Here is a 14,737-nt window from a genome sequence, read left to right as displayed (position 1 = left end):
TGTTATGTTAATTATATTCCACAAATAAGTGAGATCATATGAAACTTATCTTTCTCTGTTTGGCTTGTTTCACTTAGGATGATACTTTCAAGGTCCCTCCATGTTGTCTCAAAGGATAAGAGATCTTTCTTTCTTACAGCTGCGTAGTACTCCATTGTGTATATAGACCACAGCTTTTTGATCCATTCGTCTGATGGACACGTGGGCTGTTTCCAGATCTTAGCGATTGTAAATAGTGCTGCTACAAACATGGGAGTAGATATATTCTTTCTGATTGGTGTTTTAGGCTTCTTAGGATATATTCCTAGAAGTGGGATCACTGGGTCAAATGGAAGTTCAATTTTTAATTTTTTGAGGTAACACCATATTGTTTTCCATAGTGGCTGCAACAGTCTGCATTCCCACCAGCAGTGCACTAGAGTCCCCTTTTCTCTACACCCTCGCCAACACTTGTTGTTTGATGATTTGTTGATGGCGGCCATTCTGACAGGTGTGAGGTGATACCTCATTGTTGTTTTAATTTGCATCTCTCTGATGATTAGTGATGATGAGCATTTCTTCATATGTCTCTTAGCCATTTGTATGTCCTGTTTAGAGAGGTGTCTATTTAGTTCCTCTGCCCATTTTTAATTGGATTAGAAAGAAAGATCTTTTACCCTTTGAGAGGACCTAGAGGGACCTGGAGAGAATGATGCTGTGCAAAACAAGCCAGTCAGAGAAAGACAAGTACCACATAATCTCACTTATTTAGGGAACATCATGTACAAAATAAACTGTCAACCAAAATAGATCCAGAGTCATGGAAGAAGGGAACAGAGTGACAAACCTTAGAGGGATGGGCGGGGGTGGGTGTTGGAAGGGTGGGAAGAGATAAACCAAAGAACTTATATGCATATATGTACAACCAATGGACAGACATTAGGTTGGGGAAAGCAGAATGGTGTGGGAGTGGGGAGGAGGGGGTTCAGTGAAGGAAAAAGGGAGACATCTGTAATACTTTCAACAATAAAAAAAAAATACACCCGGCCTGTGTGGCTCAGTGGTTGAGTGTTGACCCACACACCAAGAGGTCACCCGTTTGGTTCCTGGTCAGGGCACATGCCCAGGTTGTGGGCATGATCCCCAGTGGGAGTCATACAGGAGGTGGCCAGTTGATGTTCTCTCTCATTGATGTTTCTGTCTCTCTTTCCCCCTCTCTCTGGAATCAATAAAGAAAAAAGTATATAAAACAAGGTTATGGAAGGTCTACAGAGATCTGATTTTTCTATGAAGATTTCTGTGATGCTTTTGGGGGAGTAAATTCAACTATCAAATTATTTTCCCCAATTAGCCAACTATCAAATACTTTGCCCCATTTAGCATATACCCCATAATATTCAAAGTTTAGAGCTGTACTGTCAAATATGGTAGTCACAAGCCACAAGTGATTATTCAAATTTATATTTTAATTAATTAAAATTAAATACAATTTAAGATTGTTTTCAGTTGCACTGGCCACAAGACAAATGCTCAATAATCACTTATGTCTAGTTGTTATTGTATTGAGCAACACAAATATATAATATAGATAATATTTTCTTCATCACAGAAGGTTGTATGGGACCACTGTAGATAGATAGATGGATAAAGAGATAATGAAAGGAAGGGAGGGAGGAAGGAAGGAAGGAAGGAAGGAAGGAAGGAAGGAAGGAAGGAAGGAAGGAAGGAAGAAAGGAAGGAAGGAAGGAAAGAAGAAAAAGGAAGAACTAAATACATAAATCTAGGCATAGATATCCATGTATTTATAGTGGTGAAATGGAGTCACTCATCCCTGTTCTCTAGAACAAAATGTTAAATATTCAGACATTTTGCGAAATGGTTGTCAAACTATTGGTAGTTTAAAACAGACAACCATCATTCAGAACCACCTGAAATCAAACTGAATGGAAGTCCTACAACTATGAAATTTAAAAAGTCGCCACATCAAGAGTGGTAGGAGGGGTGAAGGTGCGGACAGACTGGTCCCACACCCATGTGTGGCAGATAAAAATCAAGAGAGACATCAGCCAGGAAGGTCTTCCCTGAGGAGTGAGGAGTCCCTGTCCCACACCAGATGCCCAGCTCAGGGTCTCAGTGCCAGGAAGAAAAGTCCCCATAACTTCTGGTTCACAACTTGGCTTTTCCTGGACACCTCCAAGCCAAGCCCAAGAAGCAGCCATCTGCAGATCACTTTGTAGCTTATGCTGGGTGGCCTTGGATAGAGCACAGGCAGTGGCTGACCTTGCCCCAGAGCCAGCATACCTGGTGGACAGCTTCAGACCACATTGAAACACCACTACCCAACCACCTCCACAAGTGACACACTCACTGAGTGGACTCAGTGGGTACCAGAGCCCTGATGAAGTAAGTCTTGCTCTGTGTGGTGGGCCCCTGCACAGCTGATTCTCCAAGGTAGTCAGAGTCCAGTGGCTAGTGGGCACAGCCAGTCCTTGCAGCTGATCAACCTGAGTAAACCCCTCCCATTGACGTACCAACAGCAATCAAGATTCAATTACAACTGCCCTGGCCAGTATGGTTCAGCGGTTAGAGTATCGACCTGCGGTCCAGAGAGACCCGGGTTCGGTTTCCGCTAAGGGCATGTACCTCGGTTGCAGTTTGTCCCTGGCCTGGTAGGGTCATGTGGGTGGCAGCCACTTGATGTGTACCTTTCATGTCGATGTTTCTCTGTCTCTCTTTCTCTCTCCCCTCCCGCTCTATCTGAACAAAAAATGAAAAAATGTCCTAGGTTGAGGATTAAAAAAAAAAGATTCAATTACAACAGAAGGGTGTATAGTCCACACTAGAGATGAACCTTGAGGGCCCAGCTGGGGTGATCAGGGAGACTGTGCCACTGGATTCTACAAGACACCTACAACAATAGGCCACCCTACAAAGCCTAGGAGGCATAGAAACTCTGCCTAATACATAGAAACAATCACAGGGAAGCAGCCTAGATGAGGAGACAAATAAACATGTCCCAAAGGAAAGAAAAGAACAAAACTCCAGGAAAAGAACTAAACAAAATGGAGATGAGCAATCTAACAGATGCAGAGTTCAAAACACAAATTACAAGGTTGCTCAGGAAACTTGGTAAGACATCCAAGGGACTTAGTGAGACCTTCAAGGAACTTAAGGAGACCTCCGAGGAACTTAGTGAGAACACCAACAACATAAAAAAGGGCCAGTCAGAAATTAAGGATGCTGAAATAAATAATAATTTATGGGGAATCAATAGTAGAGTAGATAAAGCCAAGAAGCAAACCATCAATTTGGAATATAATGAAGCAGAAGACACCTAATCAGAACAGCAAAACGAAAAAAGAATCCAAAAAAATGAGGATAGTGTAAGGAGCTTCTGGGACAACTTCAAGTGTGCCAACATTTGCATCATAGGGGTGCCTGAAGAAGAAGAGAGAGAGCAAAAAATTGAAAACATATTTGAAACAATAATGATAAAAAATTTCCCTAACTTGGTGAAAGAAACAGCCATACAAGTCCAGGAAGCAAAGAGTCCCAAACAAGTTGAACCCAAAGAGGTTCACACCAAGATACATCATCATCAAAATGCCAGAGGTTAAATACAAAGAGAGAATCTTAAAAGCAGAGAGAGAAAAGCAGTCCGTTACCTACAAAGGAGCTCCTGTAAGACTGTCAGCTGATTTCTCAAGAGAAATTTTGCAGGCCAGAAAGAAGTGGCAAGAGATATTCAAGGTGATGAAAAGCAATGACTTACATACAACCAAGATTACTCTATCCTGCAAAGCTATCATTTAGAATCAATGGCTATATCAAGAGTTTCTCAGACAAGAAAAAGCTAAAGGAATTCATCATCACCAAACCAGGGTCTTATTGAAGGCAAAGAGGAACAAAAATATGAACAATAAAATGGCAATGAATACATATCTATCAACCATTGAATTTACAAACAAAATGAGCAAGCAGAACAGAAACAGACTCATAGATACAGAGAACTTTTTATTTGCCAGATGCGTGGGACCTGGGGGGATGGGTGAAAAGATGAAATTAAGAAGTACAAATAGGTTGTTAGACAGATGATCCTCAAAAGGAAGGGGGGAGGGTGGGTGAGATGAGATAAACCAAAGAACTTCTATGTATATATGCATAACCAATGGACACTGACAATAGTGTGGGGAAGGCAGGAGGGGGCGGGATTGGGGAAGAGGGGGTGAATGGGGAAAAAAGGGAGAAGAAACATCTGTAATACACTCAGCAGTAAAGATGAGTTTAAAAATATAAAATAAACCATAATTGAATTATTATATTATGGAAATAAATTATGAATCAGAGTTTTGAGAGAGAGAGAGAGAGAATGTGTTTACATCGCTGACCTGGGTATGGGTATATATAGAAATATTTATGTTTATCAGACCTGTGTAAATATATTTGAGGTTATTAGGTTTGTCCACTAAGGAGATCTAGAAGAAAAAACCATAGTAGGAATGAGCCCTCCCAGATTACAGATACTGGTTTTTAAACATCACTTCTCACTATAATGAACGAGAACTCCTTGAGAAATGACTGATTCGAGGTCCGATCAGGGGTAATAAAGAGAAACCTAGAATTTCCTCATACCAGAAAGCAAGGAAGTGCACAAAAAATGATAGGTAAAAATAATACAGGACACTGTATATTATATTGGTGTGCATATGTCATTATACATTTGTCAAAACCCTAGAATATACATAGTTTACATTGAAACTGTGAACTTTGTGTGATAACCATGTATTACTGTAGGTTCACTATGGTACCAAATGATCCACACCTGTGAGGGACTTTGAGCGTTGAGGAATCTGTGTATAGATAGGGGTAGTGGGATATTGGAAATCTTTGTACCTTCTACTCAATTTCTCTGTGAAGTTAAAACTACCCTAAAAAATAAAGACTATTGGAAAAATAAAAAAATTAAAAAGAAAGAAAGAAGAAACCCAGAGTCCACTTAAAGGGACTGCAGCGGACAAACCTGAGATAATTTGACATAAAAAAGAATGATGTAAGAGAGTAAATTTATAACATATGAGATCATATTTATACAAATAAATGAATAAATGAGGGAGAATGGAAAGTTCTTCCTTAAGATGAAACATCAACTTGTAAATGTAGAAGAAATAATGGAATTATAAAGTCATCATTTTGTAACCATGGTAGTAATAATGATTAGTAAAAAAACATCTATGGATGATAAAACTTGTAGGCGAAAGTTTGAAGAGGAGCAGAATATTTACTTAGTCTCAGAGGCTTCCCCACAAGTTACTTATTAGTTACAAATGAAAAATAAAACTTTACAGTAGATTACGCTAGTGAACACAGTTTTTTTTGTTTTTGTTTGTTTGTTTGTTTTTTGGTATGTGCCCCTAGCGGGAATCGAATCCGGGACTCTCTGGTCTGCAGGCCAATACTCCAACCGCTGAGCCAAACCGGCCAGGGCGTGAACACAGTTATAACCAGCTGTTCCAAGTTAAGGTCACCAACACTGGGGCAAAGTGCTTCTTGATGTGATGAAAGGCCGTAATGCAAATTTCCAGGCTGCTGGATGAGACCAGAGAATAGATACTGCAAACCAGCTTCCCAGAGGTGCCGGTGTAGGTGATCCACAGACCACTGACTGAATTCTGGGCATAAAATTCGTGTTTATGGTACCCATCAAGTTTTGAACAAAACTGTGCTTGCATGTGTCTCTGGCTACCATTTATATCTGAGCATGTGTCTTCAATTTGCCAGAAATTCTTATCTGCATGGAAACCTTCCTGTACATTTTCAGAACCACCTCTACCTGTGAGCCTCCCCATCACTGGCCCTCTGAAGCAGGCCTTGTTTACCTTTATGGGAACCCGCTTCGTTGGAATTCTGGGAGTTAATCATCAGCTGAAGAAAATCCACTCGGTGCTGGAAGCCAACAGAAACATTTCAATGTTAGAATTAAATCAAGAGTGCAGTACTAAATTTCTTTCCTGATAAGATGACCCCTTTCAATTCAGAAGTGTGCCTAGTGTTGCTTGAGTCATTAGTGAATAAAAACATGCAGCTACATCCCTGGCCGGTTTGCCTAAGCAGCTGGAGCATCAGCCTGTGGACCACAGAGGCTGGGGTTCGTTTCCCGCTGGGGCACATACAAAAGCCAAAAACATAAAAAAGCTGTGGTCCATATACACAATGGAGTACTACGCAGCTGTCAGAAAGAAAGACCTCTTATCCTTTGAGACTACATGGAGGGACCTGGAAAGTATCATCCTAAGTGAAACAAGCCAAACAGAGAAAGACAAGTATCATATGATCTCACATATTTGTGGAATATAATGAACATAACAGTCTGAGGAAGGGGGTAGTCCCAGAGATGCGGAAATGGGATACAGACTGACAATCCCCTAAATAGAAAGGTGGTGGGGGAGAGATAAACCACAGAACTTATATGCATGTATGCATGAACAGTGGACATGGACAACAAACTGGGGAAAGGGCAGGGAGGGAAGGAGAGGGGGGAATCAGTGGGGGGGAAAGTAGAAACATCTGTAACAAAAATTAATTAATAAAAAACAAAAACAAAAACATGCAGCTACAAATCTTGGAGAACAAGATTTTTCCCTGAGAGAAGTCTAACCATCATGTCCAACTGCTGTTTGGTCTTCATTCTCTCCAGGCTTCAGTCTCACCAGCTTTTGAACACACCTTCCTGGCCAAAGAGTTGCCTGCTATCTCTCCTGTCTTGCCTGCTTGCTCACAAAATTCCCTGACCTCAATCCTTTTGATTCACCTCTAGCCTTAATTCTTAATGAATGGTGACATGGATTAATCTCCTGACATTTGAATAGTTTGTTGGCAGTTTTTCTGCTTCAAATACCCCACTATCCCAGAACTCGCCACAATGTTCAGTGCAATCCTGGGATTTCTAGTCCTATCACCATGACCCGAAAACATTCTTGTGCTGGCCTCCAAGTCCATGAAGGCAAAGCTGGGTTAGCCAGCTGGCGACCTCAATGTCCTGAGAAGACTACTGCCCTCTCCAGTGTCACAGCAGGTGTCAATATAACACAGAGCACACTCCACCTGATGGGAACTTCCACTGCAGAGTGTATAAAATAACAGGCTTGGAATTGATATGATTCTTTGCCAATTTAAAATCTGTGGAATTATGATATCAGGGAAATAATTTGTAAACAGTAATTCTTATACTTCGACAGTTTATTGAAGGGAAGTGGTAAATTTATAATCTCAATAATATTTAGCAGTGATATACTAACCTTTGTGCCCATTATTACATTTAGACAATGTCTCTGACTCATTTTTTATTTCCTTTTCTAACCACTACCTTCTTCATTCCCCCACAAAATGTTCAAACTTTCCTCTTGTAAACCTAGAGTTCTCTATCTAAAAAAGAGAAGTGCACAAAATCATACATATACAGCTCAATAAATGATCATAAAGTGAACACACTCATGTAACTACCACCAGATCTTACCTTTTGTTGATCTTTGAGGCGACTTTCTTTCATCCTTTCTACAGATATTTTGAAAAAATCAGTAACACTTTTTGGAAATATTAAAATATCAAATGCTTCAAAAACTGGGCCAAGGAATGGAAAGAGTGCTGTAAGAAGAAAAGAAAGTGCAATGAAAATACAAAATGTACCTGGAGCGATTATAATTTTCTGTACCAATCAGATGAGCAAAAGACACCAGGCTGCTCACCCAGGAGCCAGTCCCTCTCTGACCTTGGCTCAGACTTCCCAGCCCATGGCTGAGCAGGGGCAAGTCCACACATATGGGCCATCACTATAGCATTGAGATAAGTGGCTCCTTCCTCATTTTTTGGGGTGAGTAGAGAACAGGGCTGCATTCCTGAACAGCTTTTCCTTTTATCTATTAAACTAGACTGTCTTTGAATAAACCACACCAGAGTCTGATACTTTAGTTAATCGCACTGTTCAAGAAATAGCAATTGGATGCACTTGCATTGACATAGTAGAACACTAGACAGTAAGATATCAGTAACTACTTTATCTGAGAGTTTAATTATAAGCAAGTTTTATTTCTTCTTTGTCTTTTAAAAAAATTCTGAAAATTTTGTGAGAAATGTGTGTTGTATAATAATATAAATATTAACCAAAATATATTTTTTAAAAAGAGTTGGTAGTCAGGATAGAATTAATACAGTGTATGTCTTTCAATCATAATGGAATTAAATTAGAAATCAATAACAAAAAATTTGGGAAAATTACTAATTTGTGGAAATTAAAAAATACCCTCCTAAATAAGAAATGGGTCCCTCAAGAAAGCAAAAGGGAAATTAAGAATTACTTTGAGATACATGAAAATGAAGAGACAACATGACTAAATTTATGGATGCAGCAAAAGCAGTTCTCAGAGAGAAGTTTATGGCTACAAATGTCTACATTTAAAAAGAACAAAGATCTCAAATTAATAACCAAACTTTCCTTATAAACACACTGAAAAAGAGCAAACAAAACCAAACTCAAGCAGGAGGAAACAAATCATACAGACGAGGGAAGAAACTAATTAAATAAAGAATAAAAAGCAAGAGAGAAGGTCAATGAAATCTAAAGATGATTCTTTAAACACATTTAGATAAGCTGACCAAGAAAAAATGATGATTCAAACTACTAGCATCAGAAATGAAAAACAGGAGATTACTACTGACATTAAAAAATAAAAAAACTGTAAAGAAATATTATGAACAACTCTTTGTTAATTAATTAGATAACTTAGATGAAATGGACAAACTTCTAGAAAGACACAACTTTAGAAACTGATTCAAAAAGAAATAGACAATCTGGCCCTGGCTGATTTGGCTCAGCAATAAGAGCATCAGCCCATGGACCAATGAATTATTGGTTTGATTCTGGTTAAAGGTATGTACCTTGGTTGTGGTTCGTCCCTGGCCCTTGTTGGGGTCGTGCGGGAAGCAACCATGCGATATGTCTCTCTCATATGTTTCTCTCTCTCTCTCCCTCCCTCCCATTCTATCTGAATAAAAATGGGAAAATATCCTTGAGTGAGGATTAAAAAAAAATAGACAATCTGAATAGACCTATAAAAAGAAAAATAATGGATTAGTAATCAAGAAACTACCCACCAAAAAAAAAGCTCAGGTCCAGATGACTTTAATGGTGAATTCTACCAAATGTTTAGAGAACACCATTTTTTATGAACTCTTCCACAAAATAGAAACAAGAGGGCATGCTTCCAAACTTATTGTCCAAGGCCAGAATTACCCTGACACTAAAACCAGACAAAGATATCACAGGAAAAGAAAGCTACAGGCCAATATATGCACTAATCCTTAATAAAATACTAGCAAACTCAATTCAGAAACATATAAAAGGAATTATATACCATAACCAAATAGGGTTTATCCCAGAAATGCGAGGTTGTGTAGTACACTATACCAATAGAATAAAAAACAAAAACCACATGGTCATCTCAACAAATTCAGAAAAAGCATTTCATAAAATTCACCACCTTTTTGTAACGGAAACACTCAACAACCTAGGAATGTAGGGGAATTTCCTCACCCTGTTCAAGGGCATCTATGAAAAACCCATAGTGAACACCATACTTAATAGTGAAAGCCTAGATGCTTTCCCTTATGTATAGGAACCAGACAAAAATGCCTCTTTCACCATCCTATTTAACACTATGCTAGAGATTCTAGCCAGGGGAAGTAGATTTTTAAAAAAGAAATAAAAGGTATTGACATAGGAAATGAAGAGGAAAAACTACCTCTGTATTCAGATAAGATAATCTTGCATACAGAACATTTTCAATATCCACTAAAAACCTATTAGAATTAATAAACAAGTTCAGTAGGGTTTCAGAATACAAGATCAGTTTTTTTTTATGAATTGCAATAAACATCCCAAAAAATGAAATTAAGAAAATCGTTCCATTTGTAATAACATAAAAAGAATACTTAGAAATAAATTTAACAAAAGAAGTGCAAAACTCAACTTTGAGAACTACAAAAACATTGTTGAAATAAATTAAAGTAGATTTAAGAAAACTGAAAAACATCTATGTTCAATGGATCAGAAAACTCTATATTGTTAAGATGGCAATACTCCCCAAATAGATCTATAGTCTAAAGCATTCTCTATCAGGCTCCTAGATTGTTTCTTTATAAAAATTGACAAGTTAAATGTAAAATTTTTATAAAATTGCAAAAGACCCAGGATAGTCAAATCTGAAAAAAAAAGAATACATTTGTGGAACTCACACTTCCCAATTTCAAAACTTACCACAAAACCATAATTAGGGCAATATGGTACTGGCACAAGGATAGACATATAGAATAGAATTTAGGGTCCAATGAACTCATGTGTCTAAGGTCAACTAAAATTTTGAAAAATTAAATTTATTTTTTAATTACAGTTGAGATATAATATTATATTAGTTTCTGGTGATCAATATATTTATCAGACATTTATATATCTTATGAATGATCACTCTGATAAATCCATTACCCATTCGAAACCATACGTTCTTAATACAACATTATTGACTATATTTTCTATGTGATACTGTACATCCCTATGACTTTTTTATAACTGGCAATTTGTACTTCTTACTTCCTTTTACCTTTTACTCCATCCCCCCAGCCACCCTCCCATGTGGCAACCATCAATTTGTTTTCTGTGTCTATGAGTTTGTTTCTGTTTTGTTTTGTTTTAGATTCTGCATAGAAGTGGAATCATATGGTACTTGTGTTTCTCTGTCTGACTTATTTCATTTAGCATAATACCTTCTAGGCTCATCCATGTTGTTGCAAATGTCAAGATTTCAATTTTACGCCCTGGCCGGTTTGGCTCAGTGGTTAGAGCCTCTGCCTGCAGTACAGAGAGTCCCAGGTTTGGTTCCCACTAAGGGCATATACTGCGTTTGCAGTTTGTCCCCGGCTCTGGTTGGGTCGTGCGGGTGTCAGCCATTCGATGTGTCCCTTTCACATCAATGTTTCTCTCTCTCCCTTCCTCTCTCTCCCTCCCGCTCTGTCTGAGTAAAAAATGGAAGGATGTCCTTGAGTGAGGATAAAAAAAAAATATTTCACTTTTTATGGCTAACATTCCACTGTATATATGTATCACAACTTGATTCATTTGTCTATTGATGGACACTTAAGTTGCATCTATATCTTGGCTAGTGTAAATAATATTGCAATGCACATAGTGTGTATATAAGTCTTTGAATTCGTGTTTTGGATTTCTTTGGATAAATACCCAGAACTAAATTACTCAGTCATATGGTAGTTTTATTTTTTGAGGAACCTTTTTACTGTTTTCCATAGTGGCTGCTCTAATTTCCAATCCTGCCAACAGTGCACGAGGGTTGCCTTTTTCTACATCCTCACTAACACTTGTTGTTTGTTGATTCATTGATCATAGCCATTCTGACAGGTATGAGGTGATATCTCATTGTGGTTTTGATTTTCTTTTTCCTAATGATTAGTGATGTTGACCATCTTTTTGTGTGTCTGTTGACCATCGGTATGTTTTATTTAGAGAAATGCCTATTTTTAGAAGTGTTCTAAGTTTATTCAATGATGAAAAACAGCCTTTTAAATAAATGATTCTGGGACAACTGGATAGCCATATGCAAAAGAATGAAGTTGGACTCTTACATTACACCATATACAAAACCAAAATAAAAATGGATACAAAATTAAGTATAAAAGCGAAAACTTTATGCTCTACTAAAAAACCCAAAGGGTAACTATTCATGAAATATTTGGCAATGGATCCTAGGCATGACACTAAAAACACCGGCAATAAAAGAAAAAAAAATACATAAGTTATAGATCATAAAAATAAAAAATTTTGTGCTTCAAAGAACTCTATGAAGGAAAAGGAAAAACACCTACAGAATGGGAAAAAAATTCTCAACTTATATCTGATAAGAAATTTTTACCTGAAATACATAAAGAATTCTTACAACTCAACAACAAAATGACAAACAACACAACTGTAAATGTGCAAATAATTTGAATAAAAATTTATCTAAAGAAGATACAAAGATGGCCGGCCAACAAACACATAAAATGTTGTTCAACATCATTAGTCATTAGGAAAGTGCAGATAAAAAAACACAATGAGATACTACTTCATACCCACTAGAATGGCCATAATTAAAAAGATAGAAAAATTTCAACCAAGTGTTGGAGAGGATGTGGAGAAATTGGAACCTTCATATATTACTCATGGGAATGTAAAATGGTGTCACTATTGTACAATAAAGTTTAGCGGTCCCTTAATAAGGTAAATACAGATTAATAAGGTAAACACAGATTTAGCAATTCCACCCCTGAGTAGAAGAATTAAAACCAAAAGAGCCCCCCCCCTCACCTAAAACAGATAATCACAAAAAAACTTGTACAGAATGTTTGCATTATTCACAATAGCCCAAAGGTAGAAACAACTCAAGCATCCATTGACTGATGAATAAATAAACATAATGCAGAATGTCCATACAATGGAATATTAATTGGCCATAATAAAATATAAAGCACAGAAACATGCTACAACATGGATGAACCTTGAAAACATTATACTAAAGTTTAAAAAGCTAGTCACAAAATCCACATATATGATTCAGTTTATATGAAGTGTCCAGTATAGGCAAATCCATAGAGACAGAAAGTAGACTAGAGGTTGCTTTGGGCCTAAGGGTATTGGGATGTTTAAGTTAAAAAATACTGTATATCTAAGTTGACAAAAATGTTCTAATTAACATAATGATGGCTGTACATATTCCTGAATGTACTAAAAACAATTTTTTCCATTTTATTGAGTTATAATTGTCATACAGTACTGTATAAGATTAGGTATACAGCATAATGACTTGAGTTACATACATTGTGGAATAATTTCCATAGTACATTTAGTTAACATAAATCACCTCACATAGTTAAAAATATTTTTCTTTCTGTGCGATGAGGACTTTAAGAATCTACACTTGTTTATCTTGTAACTAAAAGTTTGTACCTTTTGAGCACCTTCATCTAATTCCCCCACCCTCAAACCCTGCCTCTGATAACCACAAATCACTTCTTGTTTTTCTATGAGTTTGGGTATTTTTTTAGATTCCCCTTATAAGTGAAATCATATGGTATTTGACTATCTCTGTCTGACTTATTTTACTTAGCAAAAGGCCCTCAAGGTTCATCATTGTGGTCACAAATGCACAAATGACAGGATTCTCTTCCTTTTATGAATGAATAATTTCCTTCTTTCCTTCTTTCTTTCTTTCTTTCTTTCTTTCTTTCTTTCTTTCTTTCTTTCTTTCTTTCTTTCTTTCTTTCATCATCTATCATCATCATCTATCTATCTTCTATCTATCATCTATCTACCTATCTATGCCAATTTTTTTTTTATCAGTTTATCATTCAACAGACAGACACTAGGTTGTAAAAATGATAGAATTGTACATTTTAGATGGATGAATTATATAGTATGCGAATTATATCTCAAATGAGCTTTTCTAGAAAGAGAGGGGGAGAGAGAGAGAAGAGGTGGGGAAAGGAGGAAGGAAATGAAGGAAAAATAAATGAAATATATTAGTCCACCTACTTAGGCAGACCAAGAACGGATCAAGGAACTTAAATTTTAAGAGCTTCTTGATATTTTCCACAAAGGGATCTTGTGGGTGGTTGAGGGAATCGATGTTTACTCCAAATGATGTACTAGTAATCACATCCATGCTGTAGGCCCCTAAGATGCTGAATGGAGAAAGAAAGACATAGAACATTAAAATCATCACCTCTTTACTATCCTCATCAAACATATACAACAAGAAGGGCATGTAAATTCAAATATCAGGAAAAGAGCCACACAACTGTCAAAACCATCTGCTGGAGCATCTAAAGAGTCTGTGTTCCTGTCACACTCAATCATGAGGTGTTTATCAGGTGCCAGTGATGCAGCTGGCCCTGTGCCTGGTTATGGGGACACTAAGGCAAGTTAGACCCACCTGTGAGCACAGGGAGAGCAGTCAGAGGGATGGAGACCCATAATCAGAAAATTATAGTAGTGTTTTGAGTCTGGACAGTAGTAGCTGCACTGTGCTCGAGCAGGACAAAGGGTAGATACTGAACTCTTCCTAGTGGAATCAAGAACGGTGACATTGACTGGGTCTTGCCTCCCACAGTATCTATACTCAGAGCTGATTCTGTTTCAGCACATTACAGAACAGAGGCATCCTGGTGTGAGTTGACAGGAATGCCATCCCTCCTTCTCTGCACTCCTGCTAAAGCTCCTGAAAGACCCACTCTCCTCAACTCCAGTGATCTAAAGTTGCTTGAGGGCAGACTCTTTTCAGTAAAATATAAGAACTAAGAACATTCCTGGTTTAAAAAGTAATAATAATAAATCACTCCAAAATCGATTTGGGGGAATTCCATAGATAAATGATCATATGTCTCCAGTTTTCCCAAACCAGTACCATTTTACCAATGTTTTTCCTGCATAATTAAAAATTATCTTACTTTAGACAGTAAATGGTATGCTCACCCTACCCATAGTCTATAGAGGACCTTCTTTATTTTGAGACTAAAGAAAGGAGAAGTGGTGGTAAGATTTAATAGTCAGTATTTTGCTAGTATCCTCACCAAACTCATGAAGGGGTTTAAGTTGTTCCAGGTTCCACACTGAAACTTCTCTGTCCCACCCACTGCCCACCAGTGTGTACCTGTGCCTTCC

General features: G+C 37.6%; 1 protein-coding gene across 4 annotated transcripts in view; it reads right to left on the bottom strand.

Moving 5' to 3' along the window:
* The window catches only part of LOC118641936 (cytochrome P450 3A12-like), a 46,780-nt gene that overhangs the window by 20,572 nt on the left and 11,471 nt on the right, over nucleotides 1-14,737 (bottom strand). For all 4 annotated transcript variants that reach the window (XM_036279590.1, XM_036279591.1, XM_036279593.1 and 1 more), the window contains 3 exons: nucleotides 13,610-13,758; nucleotides 7,493-7,620; nucleotides 5,856-5,922 (listed from right to left, as the gene is read on the bottom strand). In XM_036279590.1, coding sequence (XP_036135483.1) covers nucleotides 5,856-5,922; nucleotides 7,493-7,620; nucleotides 13,610-13,758 — 344 coding nt within the window. The remainder of the gene's footprint in view (nucleotides 1-5,855; nucleotides 5,923-7,492; nucleotides 7,621-13,609; nucleotides 13,759-14,737) is intronic.

The sequence above is a fragment of the Molossus molossus genome, unplaced genomic scaffold (genome assembly GCF_014108415.1).
Source record: "Molossus molossus isolate mMolMol1 unplaced genomic scaffold, mMolMol1.p scaffold_m16_p_3, whole genome shotgun sequence".
NCBI classification, from domain to species: Eukaryota; Metazoa; Chordata; class Mammalia; order Chiroptera; family Molossidae; genus Molossus; species Molossus molossus.
The sequence above is the reverse complement of the archived record's forward strand: the minus strand, read 5'-3'. Positions and strand labels throughout refer to the sequence as shown.